Consider the following 24,600-nt stretch of genomic DNA (forward strand, 5'->3'; position numbering starts at 1 on the left):
ACTTTGAATTGAGGAAACCTTGTCTAAGTGCACTATTTCATATTTAGTGCAGAATGTTTTTGGGGTAGGGGTAAGTAATGTAGGCAATCTGTTTACTAAACATGTTACATCTCCCAAGTGTTCTGCAAATAAATCCTAGTCTGTGTTTAGCTTTCACCACATTATCTATGTGATCGTTCCAATTTAAATTATTTGTAATTGTAATCCCTAAGCATTTTGTTGAATTGACAGCCTATAGATTTTTATGATTTATCATGTAACTGAAATTTAGCAGATTCCTTTCTGTACTGATGTCAGTGACTACACACTTTTCATTACTTAGTCAGTTGCCACTTTTTGCGCCATTTAGATATATTTTCACAGCATCATCTGCAAACACTCTAAGAGGGCTGCTCATATTGTCCCCATATTGTTTTTATAAATTAGGAATAACAGGGGGCTATAACACTTCCTTGGGAAATGCCAGATATCGCTTCTGTTTTACTCTGACATTTCATCAGTTACTACGAACTGTGACCTTTCTGACAGGAAATCACGAATTCAATCGCACAGATGAAATGATACTTCACAGCGACATGATTTGATTGGAAATTGCTTGTGGGGAACAGTGTCAAAAACCTTCTAGAAATCTAGAAATATGGAATCAGTTAGAGATCCCCCATTGATACCACTAATTAATTCATGTGAATAAAGAGCTAGTTGTATTTCACAAGAACTATGTATTATGAATCCATGCTGACTGTTTATCAATTGATCGTTTTCTTTGAGGTAATTCATCGTATTTGAACAGTTTGTGTTCCAAAATCATACCACAACTTGATGTGAGTGATAGATTCCTTTAATTCAGTAGATAACTCTTATTTCCTTTATAATTGCTGAGTATGGAGATGTTGTATCAACATACCCTGAAAGGAATCTGATTGGCATACAATCTGGATCAGAAGACTTGCCTTTATTAAGTGATTTAAGGTGCTTCGCTACTCGGAGGATATCTGTTTCTAAGTTATTCATGTTACCAGCTATTTCTAATTTGAATTCTGGAACTTTCTCATTTTCTGTAATGTTTAATGTTTCTTGCAGATTCAAATATTTTCTTGCTTCTGTCTTGCTTTTCCATATACAGTGATTTCTTGACTTATTTAACCAGTTGCTCATCCATTTGTGCTTTCACATTTTATGTTTTACTTCTTTTATAAAGTTGTTGATCTAATTATTCTTCTGCCTCACATATCAGAAGTATTATTTTCACTTTTCACAGTTTGTTTGAGCTTATCAACCAATTGAATATTTATTTATTTGTTTGTCCTGGCTCTCCATGAAACCACGTTGCCTTGTTTTTCAAGTTATAAGTTAGCCTCTTTTTAGTGTACCTTGATTGAAGTAGTACAGAAAGTTTTTTTTTTTTTTTTTTTTTTTTTTTTTTTTTTTTTTTTTTTTTAAGTGCTCATATAAGAAAAGTATATCATCAGATTCACTTCAAACTAATCGTGAAACATGAAAGCAGGCCATTATTTTTTGATTCAGATGTTTTTATAGCAATAGTATATTAAAATATTATGTTAGGGAAAAATATTTTTGGTATTAAATTGAAAGTTAACACGGTAAATGTTTTGATTGTGAGTCAGTTTGTTTCTCAGAAACAACAGCAAAATTCATGTAATCTCTTTTGAATGGTTAGTGTGAAAATGGTTGGATGTAGAGTTTAACTGAAGTGAAACAATGTTTCCTGGATTCTCATGTGAAATAGTGTGAAGGGTCTCCACTTCTTGATGTTACAAAATGTGCCGTGTGTGTATAATGCTGCTTCTTTCTGTTATTTTGTATATTGGCATTACATAAGCCACGTATCCATGTGTTCACTATCACAAAAAGGTACCAGATGTAGGAACATGACTTTGCATGAGCAGACCTCTTAATATTGTAATAGTCTACATAAACTGTGGTGTTGAAAAGCAAACAACGGATCAGGCAATAACTGTGTTTCTATTCCTGTAAAATTAGTGTATTGTTCATATTCCCATTGGTCAGTAAGAGTTATGGCTGGAAGGAGCGCTGCATCGGAGGCAGTGACAATCATGGGAGATTTTCTTGCAATGAGCTAATCACCATCTCAGTCTACATCTGCTAAATGTAAACAGAATAAGACTAATGATTCCAAGGCTTAACCAGCTGCACCTCGGTTCCTCATGGTATCACATACTGAAGGAAGCCAGTCCTTTGCTATGGTTAAATGTTTAATCTGTCTATAATTCAGAAAGATGTTGACTTCAATTGCTGGCCTTGTGAAATCCTGCTCTCATTTACGCAATGGCACTTTGGTTTTGGAGACAAATTGTTATTCTCAAGCCAAACAGCTTCTTACAGCTTCACTCCTCCATGACTACCCTGTTCATGTTGAGACCCATTGAATGCCGAATTCTTAACATGGTGTTATTTACACTAGGCTGATCGAGGGAGAAATATAAACTTACCTCTCAGATCAGGGTGTCAGTGCAGTCCATCAGGTCATGAAAAAGGTTGATTCAATGTTAGCACCTACACACACTCTTTTTCTCACATTTGATAGAGCTGTGCTTCCGCCAAAGATCAAAGCAGGCTGTGAAGACATGATAGTGTGACCATACATTCCAAAGTTGATGCACTGCTACCAGTGTCAACATTAAAACCACACTTGAGTGTCCTGCTGAAACCAGGCAAATGTGGTCCTTGCAGTAGGGATGCTCACGAGGGCAATTGCCTGCCTCCTCCTTCCTGCTGTATCAATTGCAATGGTGACCATGCAGACTCATCCTGAGAATGTCCAGTTTATGTCGATGAGCCAGCTATCCAGTATATCTGGGTGAAAGAAAAAGTGCCTTACCCCGTCACTCACAAATTGTTTGCTACTCGAAAGCCCTGTGTTTTACCTCCTCCAGCTGTGCAAAAAGCCGCATCATCTCCTCTGGTGGTGAAATCACCTGATACAGAACCAGCAGCCCGGAAGGGACAAAAGAAATACTCCTGCAAAGGCTTTTTAAGTCCATCCAGCCAACGAGCATCTTGAGTCTCCATCTGGCAACCGCAAAGGCTCCAAGAAATCAAACAACGGCAAACAATCTTCTCCTTCGCCGACTCAGAGATCCTCTTCAGTGGTGTTGCCACATGATACCATCACCCAGCCCACCTCTGTTTCACTAGTGTGCACCACAAATCATTTAGAAACCCTGGAATCTACAGGCTGACCCAGTGAGAATGCCGATGCCTCTGTAAATCTCACAGTGCAGGATCCCACAGCCTCTGCACCCTGCAGCAGTGAATCTTCGAAGGCTAGCACATTTGTGGCATTAGCTTCAACAAGGAGCTGATCTTGGAATCACAGTGTCCACTTATTTTCTGCCTCCAGGAAATAAAATTGTGTTTTCACAACCGCTTTGACCTCTAGCATTTCTTTCCAGTCCACTTTGACCTTCTCCCCTGAGGATGGATTCCATCTTATGGGGGAGTTATGCTGCTGATCTGGGATAAAGTTCATAGTCAAACCATCTCACTGAACACCTGGCTGAAAGCTGTTGCAGTCCACATTTTACTTCCTCGCTTCACATTTTTTCTTTGTACAGTTTAAATCCCTCTGTCATTTGGTGTCACTAGGGCAGACTTCCTCCAGCCTATTGGCAAACTCCCTCACCCCTTTTTGCTGCTTGGTTACTGTAACCTCACCGACCCCTTTGGAGCTCTTCCAGAACCTGTCAGAGAAGTGCCCTCTGTCGGCGAAGTGCCCTCTTGGCTGACCATCTCAATCAATTCAATCTCATCTGCCTTAACATTGGAGCTCTCATATTCCTTTCAGACTCCACGCCCATCTGCTCCCATTTGGATTTCTTGTTCTCCACTGCCCAGTTTGCCTGTAGTCTCGAGTGGTCTGTTCTCTCTGACACATACTTGAGCAACCATTTCCCGTGTGCTATCTGTTTGCTGACTCCTATCCCACTTATGTGTAAACCCGATTACCAGCATGACCCTAGCAAATGATGTCATCATAGGTCCCACTGCTATCTCCAATACCTTGGGCTGCTATTTTGCGTAGATCACCCTGGTTTCCTCCACTAGAAACGCATGGAGGATTCTCAGGTGATATCCTTCTCCTCTCAGAATCACGAGCTACAGTGCCATCTTTACTATGCGGGAGACAGATCTTGCTCTCCCTTTGTAACGTCCTACCAGTTAGTGAGTAGTTAAAAATAGTTTAAATACATTTGAATATCTTGCCCTCGGTGTCCCTCGACGACAGCATGCATGAGCTAAAATAAATATGCTTGTTCAATAACTACAGGATACCAAAATGGATTTCACTACATTGATGTAGGCCACAACTGAAGTAAAGTAAGTATGTAGATTTATTCGTTTCAAAACCTGTATCGTGAGCTCATGATCAATCTTCGGTGTAATAAGCCTCGTTGTTACTACTACAGCTAACCGATGTTAGCACATACTACACTGGCGATATTAAATAGTCCAGGTGCAGTAATTTGATAGAAATGCATGTGTAAAGTCTGTTGCATTGTTTAACACTGATACTCAACAAAGTGTGAACATAAAGTTGTATCATTCAGCCTCTTGTGATATTAAATCAAACTGTTTAACACTCCATCACTGCACTGTTCTAATATGCTGTTTTAGGCCATGTCCAACACACGAGTTGCTCTATTATAAATCCAAACCTGAAACATGCACCAAGAACTTATCTAAACTGTATGCACAGATCTGTCCTCTAGTGGGTCCAACATTTATCTGCCCTAACAATACTCGAGGCAGGGTATTTATACTCTTCCTACAATGTACTACTGGTTATAATAATGCAAAACATAATTTATAATATGAAATAGTTTAACAATATTATCAAACACTCTATAATATTCCCTACTTTGCTAGAACAAGTTCAAGACATCGTCTAAACACATACAAATCACATTAATATTGAAATTGCAGAAATAACATTCTAACAATGCTAAACAATCAATTATCTATATTTTGTTAATTAGGCTCGAGATTCAATTCCTACGATTTACAGAGGATGAGAATGAAATACATTATTATTTTATCTAAACTTTTCCATATGTTAATTTTCAGAATCTGATTTTGATTGTTTATGGTACAAAGGGTATTGCAACTACTATTGTTTGGTATTGCTATTATTCTTGTAAAAGCCTTTTTCGTATTATCGAAAAGTAATTGAATTTAATTATAGCTGGAGATAAAAGAGTATTGATCTAGTAACACGTAATGCAGGGGCGGAAACCATAAGCCTGAAATGTTAAAATTCCACACCAGGACCAGATTATGTTCACATTCATTTGTTGCTACATCTTTCTCATGCAAGCCCTTTCTCCTTCATATGTACAATTGCATCTAAGTGATGGCAAGTTTCCCAGATGCTGGGATGAAGCCACTGTCATACCCATACCTCAGCAAAGGGCAAACACCTTCCTTCTAGCTACTGCCCTATTTCCCTCACCAACTTTGCTTGCTTCATGATGGAATATATGATTCATGCCTGGCGGGTATGTGGCCAGAGTCTCACAGTTTATTAACCACTGCACAATGTGGACTTCAAGCGCACCATTCTGCAGTTCACCATCTCGTTACTTTGTCAAACCATGTCGTGAATACCAGAATGAGATTTTCACTCTGCAGCGGAGTGTGCGCTGATATGAAACTTCCTGGCAGATTAAAACTGTGTGCCCGACCGAGACTCGAACTCGGGACCTTTGCCTTTCGCGGGCAAGTGCTCTACCAACTGAGCTACCAAAGCACGACTCACGTCCGGTACTCACAGCTTTACTTCTGCCACTATCCGTCTCCTACCTTCCAAACTTTACAGAAGCTCTGGTTCGCAGAAGAGTTTCTGTAAAGTTTGGAAGGTAGGAGACGGATACTGGCAGAAGTAAAGCTGTGAGTACCGGACGTGAGTCGTGCTTTGGTAGCTCAGTTGGTAGAGCACTTGCCCGCGAAAGGCAAAGGTCCCGAGTTCGAGTCTCGGTCGGGCACACAGTTTTAATCTGCCAGGAAGTTTCATGTCATGAATAGTTTCGTGCGAAAATACCAGACACTGGCTGTGTTTTTGTATTTGGAGAAAGCCTACGATACCTGCTGGAGGACTGGATCCTCCATATTCTCTACTCATGGGGCTTCTGAGGCCACCTGCCCCATTTCCTTTGGAAATGCTTAAAAGACAGAGTTTTTACGGTACGTGAGGGTCCTGCCTTGTCGGACACTTTCACCCAGGAAAATGGGGAACCTCAGAGTTCTGTCCTGAGTGTTATCCTTTTTGCTGTATCCATTAAGCCTATTATGGCCTGTTTCTTGGTGGTCATCTCTGGCTTGCTTTTTGTTGATTTTGTGGGATATTGCAGATCTCCATGGACTTGTCTCCTTAAGTGGCATCTTCAGCAGTGTCTCAATTGTCTTTACTCATGTAGCATTGACATTGGCTTTTGCTTTTCCACTGACAAAACCGTTTGTATGAATTTCTGGCGGCACAATGGGTTTCTTCCACTGTCTTTACATTTTGGGCCTGTTGCTCTTCCATTTGCTGAAACTACAAAATTCCTAGGGCTCGTGCCTGATAGGAAACTTTCTTGGTCCTCCCACATGTCTTACCTGGCCGCCCACTGGAACCAGCTTCTGTGTGTTCTCAGTGGTACTTCCTGGAGAGTGAATCGGACCGCCCTCCTGCGTTTGTGCCGATCCCTTGTCTGTTCAAAACTAGACTATGGGTGTTTCGTTTATGCATCTGAACATCCATCTATCTTACATAGTCTAAATACAGTCCACCTTCATGGCATGGAATCCGTTTGGCCACTGGTGCCTTCTACTCTAGCGTGGGTGAAAGCCTCTATGCAGAAGCTGCTGAACTACTGCTGTCATACCTGTGGGAGCCGCTGTGATGTTTATGTGGTTCCCTGTTCATGTCAGTCTGATGGGAAACGATGCCGCTGACACTGCTGCCAAGGCTGCAGTTGCAGTCCTCCAACCTGGGCTTGCTAATTCTTATATTGCTACTGATGATCTGTATTGCCGTCTCTGAGCAGGTGGTGTCACTTCGGCATCACCGCTGGTCTTCCCTTCATGGGAACAAGCTTCAGGGAATTAAACCTCTTCCGGTTGCTTGGCTAACCACCTCTTGGCCCTATCGCCATGAGGAGATCATTTTAGCTAGGTTGCGTATTGGGCACTATCGTTATAGCCATCTCCATTTGTTAAGTGGTGATCCCTTACCACTTTGTGTTCATTGTCGTGAACCTTTGACAGTTCACCATTTCCTGACCAAATGCTCTTTTTTTTAACCAATTATGGTCTAAGATATGTTTGTCATCTGAGTTATCAGCCGTATTAGTGAACAATGTTCGGGCTGTCGACTGAATGAAGGACATTTAATCTGTAGTTCAGGACCTCCGATGTCTCTTTGGTGTATTTTGTGGACCTTCCTCCAAATTGAAGTCCTCGTTTTTAGCTTTCTTTCCTTCCACTGATTGGGCTTAACACATAGTCACTTTTAACTTTTTTTTTTAAATTATGTATTAGTGTTCTAATGTCCTGACGTGGGCCCATATGACCTTAGTTGTTTTTGTGCCCTGAAACAAAAGAAAGACAAAGTGGTAACAATAGTGGACATGGGACCATCAGGATTTGACCGTCGATCAATGGAAACATGTAATGTCTGTGGGTGACTCACATTTTTGCTGCAGCAGGTCGATGTTTTTTTCCCCAAACGCCATTATTGAGGTGAATGGTGGCTCGAAACTTGCAGCATGCTGCAGAAACAGTCTGGCGGGAGCAGTATTATGCTATGGACACATTCTCCTGGGCTTGCATGGGACCTGTAGTAGTAATCAAAGACACATTGACAGCTGTGCCCCACCCGCAGCCCCCCTTCATACTTGATGTCTTCCCTGACACCTATGTCATCTTTCAGTAGTATAATTGTCCATGTCTTGGAGCCAGAACCATGCTACAGTGGTTGGAGGAACATTATAGTGAACTGAAGTTGATGTCTTGATGACCAAATTCACCTGTCACTATTGGGTGCCGTCACCACATATGCAGATCAGCAGCTTGTTATTTACCCAAATTGCATGACCTGTGTGTGGACATCTAATGTCACATACCTCCACCAACATACCAACAAACTGTCAGGTCCCTGATAGCAGAATCAGTGATGTATTTTGTCCCAGTGAAGGACAAACAAGCTATTAAGTAGATGGTCCTAATATTTTTGTCATTATTGTAGCTACACTATAAATTTCTCTTTACGTTCTGTATAATTTTCCTTGGTTTAACCCTTTGAATGTAAAGGTAATGTTTTATTGTAACTCTCTAGTGTTACCAGCACTGTCAGAGTCCTGATTCATTGGTACTGTTAAGTCTCATATAACTTTCAAAATTCACCGCTAGATGTTGCTAGCATGATTGGTATTGATGATGCTCAGCATTTTGATTTTGATTTATGTTGATAGTTATCAACTTCTCAGCATCATTGCAGTGAAATATCAGTGATCAATAACTGTGCTACTGCATTGTTTGTTTGTTGACATTGTGCTTTGATACTTGTTTATATTATAACACTTTGGTGTTGTTTTTGAGCAGTATTGTTATTTAATATTGTTTCTGTGCTATTTTTCTTTAAGGTAGTGGTTGCAGTTTGTTTATTTCATCAGCTTTTGTGATTTTTTTAACAATTTAGTTTGACATTTGTCCTAAGTAGAGGACTTATTGATGATAAAATTCCTGAGTAATTGGAAAATGCCACTGATACAGAGTATTTTAGTGAACGTAGCAGTGGTTCAGAAAGTGGCCATTATGTTCTTGCTAATATATTGAATGGAAGTGAAGACGTAATGGAAGGTGTGGAGTACACTGGAGTGACTGCACTTGAAACACCAAAGCAGCTGCCATATCCATTTCATGAGCTGCATGGATCAAAACTTATGAGCCAGTGGGTTCTTCTTCAGTTAAATATTTTCATTTATTTTTCACTGTAGTGTTATTTCAACTGACTGTTACTGAAACTAATTGCTCAGCTAAGCAGTTTATATCTAAATGTGCTGCTACTTAGTCCAGCCCATATAAAACTTGGAAGAATGTCACATTAGCTGAGGTAAGATGTTTTATAGCATGCTTACTGAATATGGGACTTAACAAAAGACCTACAGTGCTTTCATACTGGAACGCAAAACCTTCTTGGGCATTTCCATGGTTTGACAAAATGTTTTCTGCTCACCAGTCTAGCCATCTAATGACATTATTTTATATTGATCAGAGTGGGAAATGCCCAGCACCAAGCCATCCTGATTCTGATCTATGTATCACACACGAGCCATTGGCTGATCAATACCAGTAATATATTTTGGCATCATTACAAACCACATGAGTGGCTTAGCATTAATGGAAGTCTAGTTGGTACGAAATGTCATACTAACCTGTTACAATATTTACCAAACAAATAGCACCACTGCTAGGGAGTTAAATTCAGGAAGCTCTGTGACTCCACACTGCACTGTTGTGTTGGGTTTTATATTTACAAATTTGCCAAGAACCAAGTAGATAAGAGTGCATTTCAGGACATGGTTTAGGATACTGTGGTGCTGCTCGTAAGTATGAATTTAGGTAATTATTTGAACAAACTGCCTATTGGCTTCGGTCTCGGGTTCTTTGGCCAATGTTCATCTAATGATTTTTCTGACGTTTCGCCAGCACGAGTGGCTGGCATTGTTAAAGCTTCAACCTCCATTGCCAGTGGTGAACTGGAGCCGAGCTCGTGGCCGCAGACTATATGTACGTTGCGCGCCAACGTCTGAGGGCTTCTCTGCGGTCATTTCCGGTGCGGTTCTCCTCTTGCTACCTGCGACGGTACCTGCAGTACGGGAAGCCAGGATCCGTTTACCTTAAGGCTTCCCTCTTTCTTGTTCAAACTGTTGGTGTGTTTTTGTATTTCTACAGCTTCTCTGAACAAGCGCGTGTGATAGTGCTTCTCTACAGCCAGAACTTCCGTGTCGGCGAATTTTATTATGTGGTCGGTGTCTTTCAGTGCGTGCTCTGCCACGGCCAATTTCTCCACCTGCCCCAACCTGCAATGTCGCTTGTGCTCTTTGATCCTGGTGTTAATTGATCGCAACATTGCAGGTTGGGGCAGGTGGAGAAATCGGCTGTGGCAGAGCATGCACTGAATGAGACCGGCCATGTAATAAAATTTGCTGACACGCAAGTTCTGGCTGTAGAGAAGCACTATCACACGCACTTGTTCAGAGAAGCTGTAGAAATACAGAAACACGCGAACAGTTTGAACAAGAAAGAGGAAAGCCTTAAGGTAAACGGATCCTGGCTTCCCGTACTGCAGCGAACGACCGTCGCAGGTAGCAACAGGAGAACCGCACCGGAAATGACTGTGGAGAAACCCTTGGACGTTGGCATGCCAGGTACATACAGTCTGTGGCCGCGAGCTCGACTCCAGTTCACCACCGGCAATGGAGGGTGAAGCTTTGAAAATGCCAGCCACTCGTGCTGGCGAAACTTCAGAAAAATCATTAGATGAACGTTGGCCAAAGAATCCGAGACAGAAGCCAATAGGCAGTTTGTCAACAAGTGGCCACGAAAGCCTTAACAATTTTGTATTTGAACAAAGGTTGTCCCTTTTTGAGATAACTTTCTATGTCTCTACCATCTGTAAAATGCTTTTTCAAATTAGATATCTGCATTAATAGAGCTATAAGAAAAAACAGAAATGTTTTACCAGACCAGTTTAAAAACAAATTTGGAGTGGGAGAAAATATGTACTGTAAGTCAGTCCCAGTACTAGCTTGTGCATACTGAGAGAAAAAAATCTCATCGAACCCCTGTCCTTTTCTTGTCTAGTAAAGTAGGTGCTGGTGATATTGAAGTCCTGCATAAAAACAAAATAGGGAAGAAGTAAGAAATAATATACCAATACGTGGCTGGAATACACACATCTGACCTGATGATGTATGCCTATTTGGATGAGAAAAGACTCTCCATAACTGGAAGAAAATAGCATTTGAAACTACGTCAAGAAAAGAACACAATAAATGAAGAATTATTGATTACAGTTACCTATTTACAGTAATGGTAATTACAGCTTTGTCATTTGAAAGGTTACAAGAAAAAATGCAGATGATAGTCCCAGTGATTCTCCAGGTATGAGAAAACTTCCAGACAAGAAAGAATCGAGATGCTGTGTATGTATTAGTGAAGAAACAAAAAGGTCAAGCAATGTTCATACAATGTGTAACAAGGGGTTACATGTTGAATGCTTTCCTAAACACAAGTGTTGGGTGATAAGGCCACATACATTGGACAGATTTTCTCTCTTAAATAATATTAATAATTTCATTTTTCATGTGTATTTTACACAGAAATTCGTATGGGTTTTATAGACATCAACAAGTTTTCTATAAATCAGATGTAGTGTACATTATTATTATTATTATTATTTTTATTATTATTTTTTATTATTATTATTATTATAGTTTTATTCCCCTAAAATCCTCTTACGTATTCACTGTGTTTCTTCTACCTCACTTCTTTCCTGTTTTCGTCTCTTTGAGCATTTGCTGAAATTTTCTTTTTTCTTATATTTTTTCTGTATGTTTTTTCCCTGTGTGTCATTTCTTTTGTGGAGATGTTCAGTTTCTTGAAGTCTTCCATTGGTTTCTTTACCTAGTTGGTTTTCACAGTATTAGTTGTCAAAAGTATTATAGCTCAATCTATTTTCATTCATCCTATGCATGTGTCCGTAGAACTTAACTCTTGTTTTCCTGATGTTATTTGTAATCGCCTAGCCGCATCTAGTGGCCGTGCAGTTTGAGACGCCATGTCACGGACTGCACGGCCCCTCCCGCCGGAGGTTCGAGTCCTCCCTCGGGCATGGGTGTGTGTGTTGTTCATGGCATAGGTTAGTTTAATTTAGTTTAAGTAGTGTGCAAGTCTAGGGATTGATGACCTCAGCAGTTTGGTCCGTTAGCAAAACACACACACACACACACACACACACACACACACACACACACACACACACACACACACACACACATATTTTGTAATACCTATGCCTGTTTGTAGAGTTCTCTTGTCAGTCTCTTCATCCAGATCCCCTCATCCTGAACCAGAACGTAGATCTTTAGTATTTTCCTCTCATTTTTTCATCTCCTTGATTTTCATTCTTTCCTTCATTGCTGCTGTTTCTGAGGCCTCTTGTAAGACTACTGTACAATAGTGTCTTAATTTGGCATTGATAGAAATACTTCTTTTATTGTAATGGTTTGATGTAAAGCAGTTTGATTTTCATAGTTCTGTTATCCTTTCTTCATTGGACGTCAAGTTCAGTCCAGTTTTCTGTAGAATCTCTTCCAGGTATTTGGAATTTTCTGCTTGTTATCTTTCTATACTTTGTTACCAGTGTGTTGTTTGTCTGTAGATTTTGTTTTTATGTGATGCGTTTTTTCATATGAGATTTGCTGTCTTGTTTTGGCTGAGATTGTTTATAGAGCTTCATTATATGCAAACAAAATTAAATTTGTATTATTTTTTGAAAAAAAAAAACTTTTTATTTGGTCACTAATAAACAGTTTAAAGTGAAGAAGTATGACAATCTGGATATGCCTTAATAAACTTCATACTTTTGTGGGTAAGTATTATGTGTTTTTTTACATTGAATACCACGTGATATATGGCAATTAAAGTAGAACATTGCATGTCAAGATAAAAATGTATGACACTTTTAGCAATCACCACTCAAAATGGCAGACTGAAAAAGGGTTAAAATTAATTTGTTTGTGTCCTTTTCTTTCTCAGGGCAGGGATTTGACAGACATCTATTTGCATTACGCAGACTTGCAGAAAACAAAGGACATGTACCATCAGTATTTGCTGATGAAGCATATCAGAAAATCAATAAAAATATCCTTTCCACGTCTACGCTTTCATCAGATATTGTTATGGCTGGTGCTTTTGGACCTGTGGTTAAAAATGGATATGGAATTGGGTAAGTACATTATTTAAAATTTATTGAAATTTTGGAGTATAAACATTGAATGAATGAAAGTTGATAACTGTTACAAAACAAAGGCTGATGCAGTGATATATCGAAGGCTGTGGGGATGCTTATTTGGGATCTAGGTACCTTAATTTTTCATCCGATTCTGTGATTGAATAAGAAATGACTTCATTTGATGTGTACATTTGTGTGATAAACTTGGCAGTGCTATTATCACTATAATTTTGTTTCATGAAACTTTATTTCTTTCAGTACTGTTTTCAATAGGTTAAAAATAATTACCATGCTCAACTACATCTATAAAAGTTAATGGTTAGATCCACTTGCCTCCCAGACTAACAAGGAATCTCTTGAGTGCAAGTTCACGAGTTCAGTCTTTAGTAAGGCTGATTTGAAAGTGTTGTGTTAACAGTTATGATGTGAAAAACATTTGCTGCTAATGACTAAGCACACGCATCAGGAGGGTGACAGAAAATGATTGTCAAGAATGAGTGTCAGGGAGGTGCAGAGATCAACCTTCTACGGGATGTGTGTATTACACTTCACAAAATGGACATCGACATTAAAGAAATGCTCAAAACAAACCATTAACTTGCACCATGAACACCAAATGAAAAATAGCATGTCACAGTGATCACAAAGGTTTGCACCATCAAGATCAAAGGTAAACTCCTTAGGAGTTAAGAAACCTTGCAAGCTGTTCAGCTATTTATCCACTCTTAATGAATGTATATAAATTCATATTGGTGTAACAGGGTGGTGAGAAGCTATGGTATATGATGGCATGCAACCAAATGTGAAACAGTCTGTTGTGGAGCTTATCATGAAACTGGCTATCTTTTAAGGTGTAGCTGCAGATTGTTAGATTATATGTTTTATAGTCGTGGAAAGAAACAAATATACAGAGGCTGAATTTGTCCAGTGGTTCCAAGTGGTATGAATTGCAATGTCACATTTTTTCTAGAGTGATACGTTTGCTCTAAAGGAGTATGATTTTTATACACAGACCAGGAAACGAGCAAAAGGAAGTTATTTTGACCAGTTACTGACCAAAAGCAATACTCGTACACCCATTTATCCACTCTCATTATCTGTGAGATAAATATTCCCTAGTGCCCATGCAAGATCATGCATGTGAGGAAGGATTGATCACAATTGAGAACAAAATTCTTTACTGAACAATAGGATAAGTTTGTTTATCTCTTCAGAAAATTTTAGAGCCGATTCTGCAGTTTGCTGTGCATCATCAAGTTGACAGTTTCATTGAAATTTCATTATCTTACATTCCAATTCTGTAGCACTGTCTGAAGTTATGCAACCATCCACTGCTTCTGTTAAAATCACTGAAATGTAAATCACATGCAATCTGACGTGCATAACATGTGCATCCTGTAACCCGTATGGAACATCCTTGAAATGCACAAATACCAATTTTGTAACACATGCATCTTGTCCTCCATTGAATTTTCATAGTTTTTCTTATGCACTACAGGGTCGTATTGCTGTGGACTTATTCAAAATCTGCTCTCTTCCATGTACGTAATTGTGTTTAGTACCTTCTCTTGAACAACAATTGTCCTTCACTATGTTTCACTGGAGACAAGATTTGTGGCTCCCAGTCCAACGAGGATGATGAACTACATGGTTAGATACCTGTTTCACTTGCTAAGCACATATAATCATCGTTGACTCATCATGTACGTTGTCAACTGTTGTAGACATAATGCAATGTTTGCTTTGTTTATCTTTGTGGTTTCTCTGTTTTGTATCAACACCACTAGCACTCTTGTGAGTTACTCATCAACTAAGCAGTTCAACTATGCTCCGTAGCGTCATGCTGTGCTCACCATTGGATAACTCCAGTCCCACTCCCTGTTGCCATTAGCAGCCGATATTGTGGTCACATCGTAGACAATATGTGGGGCGTTGAACGCCGTAAATATCATTGCACTCAAGGGCTTCCTTGTAAGTCTGAGTTATTCGCTTAAAGCAGTAATATAACCAGCCACTCCTCAGAATTCCAAGTCTGGCCATCTGCATGATTTGAGAACATAGTATCTAAAGGAAGTGTATTCTACCATTCGAGCTGTTGTGGTGCTGTATCTGCGCATGGCCTAGTGTTAAACGTCACACACTGTAAATGCAAAACCACAAGTTTGTGTCCACTCCTTCATTTGTTTATTTTTTTAACTCATTTCATTTGCCTCCTAAAAGCATGTCTGGAACCTCAAAGACAATTCGTTTCCAATTTCTAATCCATAACTAATATCAAAACCATCTGAAAACATTTCCACAAAAGTGCTTGTTACTACCTCAAGATCAGAACAATGAGCTCAAGAGTTTCCTTGCCATACAGTAGTCATCAACCACCCACTACCAGTCACTGCCCCATCTGATGCCAGTTGGCAACCAGGCAAGTGATTGTGATGCAGCACATCTTGAGCACCTTCCTGCTCTCACATTGATGAGCATAAAACTGTTTACTATTGTAGTTTGTTCTTCTGTGCTAAATAACTTCGATAAACCAAGTGAACAATGTGCAGTAGCATATTGGTGTGTCCATTACTGTCACATCATATGATGTGAGGAATATTAAAATATTAAACATTACGTAAAACCAAATTGGGTTGGTGCCTAAGCTCAAAACATCGGTGTTTGGTGAGTTGGCTAGTAGGTTTCTACAACTGTATTAATCAATTTCATTTTGTACTTGAAGTTTTAGCATTTGCCTTGTAATTAGGTATTGGTTTTGGCATACTTGAATCTTTTGGATGTTATTTAAGTGTTACAAGGTAGTTTCAAATAGGAGGAGGTCTGAAATATGTGACACGTTGTTGACTTTGGATTTAATAGAGTGCTGAAAGCAGTGGAGTCTGCTCAGAAGATTTGTGCCGTGTGTGGGGTGACTGTTATCAGTGAAATCATATCAGAAAATGTTATTCTCTATTCAAGAACAATCTTTCTGACATGACTGATTTTGCACATTCAGGTCCCAATAATTGGTAAATGAGATAAATACTATCATTTAACCTCTGTGCAACATTCGCATTCAATGGGTAAGGCACAGAAGTCCCGTGGAAGAGTACTGCATGCTCTGGTTTAAAACAGCAGAACTCAAAGGATCGACTATATCTGCATTTTTGCTTGAACATCTTCAGTTCACTCATCAAGCAATATTGTTACTAGTGACAAGTTATCGTGCTTTCATATTAACTTCATAAGAAGAAATTAATGGCTGATCACTAGCAAAAGATACCTCCTCAAGCAAAGACCAATGTCAATTGAGAAAATTTTACTATTGGTGTCACAAAAAAAAAAGATGTTGTGTACTTCAAACTGTACCCCAGGGGTGTGTCCATCACAGCTGGCATTTGTTGCCTATAAATGAGATGCCTTTTGATCACTTTGGAAGGAAAAAAATAAGAAAACTCTATTGAATGTTGGTACTGCACAATATAACCTGCGTGCACTTGGCTGCTTTAACAGAAGAAGTTATAAAGAAAATTCCTTTCCAGATAAAAATGCTCTTTGAACCTGTCTTGACAACATTGTTACCTTCTTACAAGTACGTTGCTACAAATGTGTTAATCTGAGCATTGTCAGACTGCTTTAAATAATCTGAGAGAATATATTTTTTTCGTGTCTAATTTCTGTCTTGTGTTTGCTGTTGTGTGCAATAATCTAATGGAAACCCAATATAAAAATATGCACTGAAGTAATATGGTGAATTACAGCTTAGCATGATAACCATCAGACAAGTCTATTTTAACAAAACATACTGGGAAAGGGGGGGGTAATTGCATTATGAGACATATAGTATCATAAATTTTGCACCCTTATATATACCGCAGGGTGCTGAAAGCAGTGAAAAGGTTCTTGATGTAAAACTTTTGATCTGGCCGCCCGTAGCTCCCGCACATGAGGTAAAAGGTTGTCTCCATCAAGATTGGAAATGAGAGCTAAAATGCAGCCTTTGTTTTACTGTGTGAACATGTTACCATGCAGCTAGCAACCAACTGTCTTATTTATCTCATTATCATTATAGATTTGAAAAAGATTTTCTTAAGAATTCTGTCTTTGGCACTACCCCTAAAGCGGAACAACACAAATGGAAAGATGACAACACAGTATTGACTGCAAAGTGTGAACAGTCGCAGAGCATTTTTGTAAGGTACAAATAATGTACAATTTTGAAACTAACAAAGGAATGGTCCAATCAGAGATGTTGAAACCTGCCCTGAAATATTTTGTACAGGTAGAATAACACCAAAAGAAACTCAGTGTCAAAAATTTTAGCTGCTAAGCCACACTGAAAGTACTTTTTTAAAAAAAAGTTGAAAATTGCCAAATTCATAGCTTGCCAGACAGCTGGAGAAACGTACACTCCTAATGAAGAGCTATAGAAGACAGGATATGCGCAACAGAGCAGGCACAGATTGGTAAACAGTAGAGATGGGTTGTTCGCGATCTAATGGCTTCAAAGGAATGGTTCACCAAGATGAATGTAAGGAGCGAGAAACTAATTCTAAGGAACGGTCTTTCATAGTTCACTTCAATCGCAGCTTTTCACTTATAGTTACTTGGAACAGGAAACGGTTGGTCTCGTTCCGGCAACGGCATGTCGGCCAGTCTCCTTCCAGTCTCGTTCGTATCTGTCTCCATCTCCGTCTCGGCCTCAGTCTCCCTTGGCTGGACTCATCCTCCTTCACGTGGCCACTCGTCACAATTCCACTGCCGACTGCTCCTAGTTAATTCAGTATTGAGTTGATGTTTGTTTCAGTCACTGCACACGCCCATTATAGATCTGTTTCAAACCTTTTTTTGAACTCTGAACTTCCAGTTCTATTCGTATTCTATTCAGCGACCGGTAATTAACATGTATTTTATAATTACGTAAATTACATAAAAATTACATGGTATGTAATACATACATCTTTTCAGGTAACATAATAAGGGCATATCAGCTTACTTCACTATTTCAATAAAGAGAAGAAGACATACTTATAAAATGGCAAATTTTTGTTATTACACTTGCAAAGGTACGGCACACATGAGTGGCCATTTTCCGTCTTTTTTTAATCCAAGGTAAAACAGCATGTCCATTGTTATGGAAGGCAGACAGGCTTACAACTGAATGAAGCCCGCACTCCATAATCGAGTGTCTGGTGTCACATTTTGGAAAGAGAACACGATAACCTCTACAATATTATTTCAGTGGTACAGGGTGGTGCACAAAAAATCAGTCCTGAGTACTAGCTCCTCATTGCTGCCCACCAGTCGTCATCTATTGTTCTCGAAGTTGTTGTTTGCATTAGCATATTTGTTATTTCTTTACTGCCTAATTATTATATGTTTATCTATTCTGCTTGCAGTGGTCAACAAATCATGCGTAACTGGTGAGCAGTCTGCACTTGGGGCCGGATTTTTGTGTGCCATCTTATATTATTTCAGTGCGAACAGCCACATAATGCTACAGTTGGCTAAACAAGAGGTTTTGTAGAATCACAAAAATTACTTCTAAAAGTGTGTGAGAATTCTGTAATGAATAAAAACTCTGTACTCCAGAGGGGAGGCAAGTGGCCCCTGTTGGCGCCTTCCATCTTCATTCACCTATGCTACTAATTTTCAATTTTTCATAAGAACTATATACCATGCACAAATGAACGGTGAATGACTAAAAACGAGCGGTTCCCAAAAATGAACAATCACCAGTGAACTAGTTCCCAAGGATGAACGAATTTTCCCACCTCTAGTGAACAGGTAACATGGCACAACATGATCATAATTTGTAAAACGAATTTCAGTTTCCATTGATAGTTTCTCTGACACCACTGTTCGCAGATACTATTCACTTGAATTTCTAAGTTGTTTAATATCTGTAATGCCTTTGTGATATCACTAAGTATTAACAGAGATGATAAAAATTAATTAATTTTCTTTGTGTTTTCTTTGTGTCTGCTTATTAATTGTATCTGCCTTTATGTAGGTTCCAGAGATTCTCAGTGATGTGGAATCCAGTTAATGCTTACAACCTCGGAAACGTGATATATGGAGAACATGGCATGCAATCAGAATCGCCTACTTCCCCCAAAAACCTACAAATGTGTTTCTAATTAGTTAATTTCTTGGACATTCATTTGAATGAATTCGACATTTTATTAGAAATTGTGGAAACATTAGACAAAATGGGATGTAACTCATGATTCTGTGTATTGTGATTTGAATAATGATCCTTATGCTACTTACTCCAGAGCAAAAATCAGTACCTTCATAGTTCAAAGAAAACATTGAGAAGTATTAGCTTTCAGTGGCAAAGAAAACGCTGTAATTTTTTTTTATGAAATGAAGGGGGAGAAAATGCTTAATGTTAAGCTGTCTCCAAAGCTGGTTTCATTTAATGAAATCTGAACATGATAATGTGTAAAAGGAAGAAATACTTGCACATAATATGAAATACATGCCAAAATGAAGCTTGCAAAAGTGTGAAAGACAAGATAGGCTTGTTCGACCTGGTTATACAGGAAGTTATATGGTAAAGGAAGTTGCAAAATTATGAAGTTCACATCAAGTAAACATATACAAGAGATGTCATTAATAGCTAATACTACAGAGAGATTTGTAACTGATGTAAAGTCAAAGCCTCTTGTTATGCCGTAAAATGCTGTGTATAAAGTCTATTAGTCACGTTTTGTGCAAGAACTGTGTGCAAACCACGCTTTATCATTTCAAGCGAAAAAAACACAAAGCTGCTTTTGCAGTCAAAGAATGCTATGACACATTCATACGCAACTATGCCAGTGGTAATTATTGTTGTATTACTGTTTCCACAGTTTTATATTTCTCTTCAGGCAAAGTTAGACCACAATTAAAAAAAAAAATGGCATTTTGGTTCTAAAAATCTTGTAGTCAGGTAGAAAAATCTGGAAAAATGGGAGAGAGTAATTTTCAGTGTTGCATCTGAAAAATTTCTTACCCAGTTACAGAAAATAATTCATTACTTTTGTTGGATTCTTGGACTGGACATAACATCATCTCTTCAGGACAACAACACTAAGACTGTTAATATAATTCAGATACCAAATGTAACAAACGAGTGATTCAGCCTCTCCATAAATTAATTTTTCAACAGTATAAAGCATTTTTCAGAAAACTATCTGACAGCTCTTCCTCATTTCAGGTTTATCAGCGAACAATATTGTTAAATTTGAGTCCTTTTTATATTGTCAGTTTGCATCACCACATGTTACGAATTTGATCATGCATGTGTGGTACACGGTACAATATGGAGAACAATGGCCACCATCATTTGTAACCCCATTCCAGTTCTATCTACATAAAACTATTAATTACAGTGAAGATATTGAATGCATTCATATTTCATTTAACAGGTGTGCCTTGTGTAAGGAAAATTTTTGTTCTCATTATCCGATAGACACTTCACATTTTTGTGATGACTACAGGGAATAAAGAAGGAACTGTTTTATTGTTAGTAAAACATACATTACTAAAAAATTATCATAGGAAATGTGCTACAGGAATTTTTATAAAGTATCTCATGTCAACAAATTAAAGTTCCGATTGATGGAAGTTGTCTGCAGTGCAACATCGTGTAGGCCTTGATTTTCTTTTTTCTGCTTATCACTTGGGTAACAATTACATATGGACCAATGTAGCTGTTAATATGAAGTGAAAGTTTTCCAAAGTTAATGATATGAAATATCATTGGCATGGTTTAAGTGCTTAAAATTTGCGTGCATGCGCTTCGGACTTCACATTATATGGCGCTACTTTTATTGTTGTGGCTGCATCTGCTTTTTCGCCAATTCATGCACCAGGAAGGAAAGGATATATGAACCACAGTTCTAAGCAGTTCGTCATGTAGCAAAAATGAGTAACTTTTAACATTAAAAAATAATAATACTTACAGTGTGCCTTTAGCAGCTAAGATTTTGACAGTGAATATCTTTCAGTGTGTCCTTCCTGTGTGAAACATTTTAGGGTAGATTTCGACGTGTCAGATTGGACCATTCAGTTCCTTGTAAGAAAGGTTTGTGTATGAGGAAATAATTTGCACCAACTGAAAGAGTGGCCTCAAAAAAAAGTCTGAAAATTAAACTACCAAATGTGTACAGTGAATATTTGAATTCAGCTTCTGCTAACATGAAAAGATAAGCATTTTTCATCAGAACATATAAAGATGAACACAAAAAATGCTGACAGAAATGTATAGAATACATTATCCTTAAGGATAGTCTGATTCAATCTATGAAAAACAGGAACACGAAAAATATCAACTACTCAAATAATCCCAATATTGTAACTGATAGTGCTTTGTAAGCATGTAAAGTGTCTAATGAATGAATATTATGACAGGAAGAAACCAAAATAACAGTAAGAGGGTCACCAAGTAAGTTAGCACATTGCAGTAACAACATTACAGTTAAAATTTACCTAAACAAATAGGTTGTTGTATAAATTTGTAATGTTTGTTTGTTGTGTTGATGAGTATGTTTTTATGAAAGTATCTGCCAACTGTCATTTTTTTATTTGAAGTTCTAGTATTTTTCTTGTCATTTTGTATTGAATTTTGCATTTCTGAATCATACAAGTATTGTCTAAGTCTAATGAAACAGTGTCACACACACTAAGGTCAGGAATTGTTGGTGACACCTACACAGGACCAATCATCTTTACCCAGTGTCTCACAGGTGGAGCAACTCACACTTTCTGCAGGTTACACTGCCTCCCAGGCTAGAAGATGTGCTTTTGGTGATATGAAGTGTAATGTGACTACCACATGAGGTGTACCAGCTCATTTCTGCATTTCAGTGCAGAGCCATCTCGATAACAGCTACACTGACCACAGATTGAGGCTGAACTGATGCTGATGGCCTGCTACCTTGAAACCACTAAAACACTAGTACAGGCAGAACATTCCCACTTGCCTAGTGTGTTCTTGAACACAAGATTTACTTTTCAGAGAGAGAATAAATTGACATACCTTTCTTCAGGAAACTGTTGAGTGAAAAATGGTTTTTTCTTTTACTGAAACTCCTCCACTTTGCTAACTATACCTTATATGATCCACTAGGCACTTCCAGCAGTAAACTATTCACAATTCACCTGATTATGGAGCATCTTTGGCATGAATTCAATTCAGTATACATCCTAGAAAGGAACATTACTGTTGATGAATCATTGTTACTCTGGAAAGGACGGCTTTGATGGAGGCAGTTTATTCCATTAAAGTGCAACATATTTGGCATAAAATTTTATGAAGCCTGTGAAAGCTGCTCCAGGTATGTATGGGACTTTATTGTTTACACTGGAAAGGACACTAATTGTGGTAGCCACTATCCAGAGGAACAATAAGCTCTTGAATTGTTTAGAGCATGCACATGATCTACTCAGGAAAGGCCACTGCATTTATCTTAACTGGTAAACAAGTCTAGATTTGGTGGGCTAACTTAGCAGCAGTAATACCATCATTGTCAGTACAATGTGGAAAGACATGAAGGGGTTTCGTGCCTTTCCAAGAAAGAAAAAACTGCAGAAATGAGTGTACATACCAGGGTACAGAGGCAAGCAGATGGTAATGAAACGGAAGGACAAAAGAGTCATTGTTGTGGCCAGCACCTTCATGATGATAGATTTTTAGATGTAAACTCAAAGAAGGGAATCATTCAAAAGCCACATGCTGGTTTTGGTTACAACACGGAAATGGGAGGTGTGGATTGGTGTATTTCTCTGTTGCTGAGTTACCAGATGGCCAGGAGTCGACTGAAAAAGAAGAAGAAGAAGAAGAAGAAGAAGAAGAAGAAGAAGAAGAAGAAGATCAGAAGCTGTATTGCCACTTGTTGAACATTGCATGCTTCAGGGCATACATTGTGTACAAGAAGAATGGTGGTGAACAAAGTAGAATGAGCTTCATGATTAGTCTTTGTGAACAGTTGGCCATATCTTAATCACAACAAGGATTATCTGTAGGATGTTCAGTTTGAACACAGAAAGTAACACACCTTGCAGCACAACGAAGGAAAGACCAATAAGTAGCTGTATGGTGTGCATGAGAAGACACATTCACAAAGAAACTTCGTACTGGTGTGGAGGGCGCAAGGTTTCCCTGTGTGCAGCACCTTGCTTTAAAATATGACACACTGAAAATACTTGTAATGTCATGGAAATAATTTTTGTTAACTTCTGCAGCTTTTTTTTTATTCATTCCCAACCAATACCAGTTTACATTTAAAAACGAAAATATGAAGGAGAGCTTTTATGTGTGAGAAAAGTACACACCACCACCACCACCACCACCACCACCACCACCACCACCACCACCAGGATGCACTGGCAGATGGAAGAAGAGGTGTGCGTGCATGAACTACCCACTTAACAGGTTAAAGGGCCATATTTATATTTGTTTGTTCAACATTCCACGTCATAATGTTTATCATGAATATGACTATGGGACATTTAACTGACTAATTAATGAACTAACTACATGAAAAGGTCTTTTATCAATGCTGTGGACCAGAACCTAAGGAAAGTTACAGAAGGATTAGGGAACACAGTAAAAGTGTATCATGTTGTCATGACTGGTACAGTAATACTAATTTAGAGTATGGACCACTGTCCCTGGCCACTGAGTTCGGCCTCAGTGACCAGAGAGAGAGAGGTCACACGCGTGCGTGGGCACGGGCGTGGGCGTCCGCGTGTGTTTTGTCTACTTTAGGAAAGGGCCTTTTGGCCAAAAGCTTGATAAGTATGGCAGTCCTGTTGTTGTGCCTACTTGTGACTCAACATCATCTCTATATGGGAAGCAGCGGTCTTCCCTTTTCTTAATATTGTCATTATTCCATCTTGGATTTTTCATTGTTTGATACATTTATTTTTGTGTTCTAATGACTTCATTAAATTGATCTTTGCAGGTATAGCATTTCTGATGATCGTCTTGGAAGTGTTGTAACTACATATGCTCAAGAGAGAGACGGCTCAGACTTTGTTTCTTGCCTGAAGACAGCATTTGAAGACATTTATAGTGTTCTTGTTAAGAGTAAACAATAGTTGCCTACCAGTTCAATATCTGTTTAATAACTTCTGCAGTAAGATATTTTTCATTGTACAATTTATAATTTTTATGTGTTAATGTATTGAGAAGGAATTCTTTATTTTTTAATTTATTTGTTTTTTAGTTTGTGTAGTTGGTTTTGTCTGATTAGAGGATAGAAAATATTCATGAATGCTTTTATTAGGTATTTTCTGTCTGTTTTGTTACCCTTGATTTGTTAGTTCCATCATATTATTTGAATAAAAACGATGAAATTTCATAATATGTGAGAACTGGTGATTTAATGTAAGAGTAAAATGTCCACAAAAGTGGCACCATATACAGCAGTGATTGTGGAAGTCCAGTCAGTGTGGAAACAATGTAATATCGTGTAAACTTTCACATAATCATGAACAGTATTTTGTCATTGTGAGAGGTTACTAATTTGGATGAACAAAGCGCGCGCGCGCTCACACACACACACACACACACACACACACACACACAC

General features: G+C 38.6%; 1 protein-coding gene across 4 annotated transcripts in view; it reads left to right on the top strand.

Annotated features, from left to right (window-relative positions):
* The window catches only part of LOC126298014 (carnitine O-palmitoyltransferase 2, mitochondrial), a 156,186-nt gene extending 131,809 nt beyond the window's left edge, over positions 1-24,377 (top strand). For all 4 annotated transcript variants that reach the window (XM_049989336.1, XM_049989334.1, XM_049989337.1 and 1 more), the window contains exons 12-13: positions 12,844-13,033; positions 23,974-24,377. In XM_049989336.1, coding sequence (XP_049845293.1) covers positions 12,844-13,033; positions 23,974-24,109 — 326 coding nt within the window. In that variant the 3' untranslated portion in view covers positions 24,110-24,377. The remainder of the gene's footprint in view (positions 1-12,843; positions 13,034-23,973) is intronic.
* Positions 24,378-24,600: the final 223 nt, after the last annotated feature.

Source organism: Schistocerca gregaria, chromosome X, assembly GCF_023897955.1.
Source record: "Schistocerca gregaria isolate iqSchGreg1 chromosome X, iqSchGreg1.2, whole genome shotgun sequence".
In the NCBI taxonomy this organism is placed as follows: domain Eukaryota; kingdom Metazoa; phylum Arthropoda; class Insecta; order Orthoptera; family Acrididae; genus Schistocerca; species Schistocerca gregaria.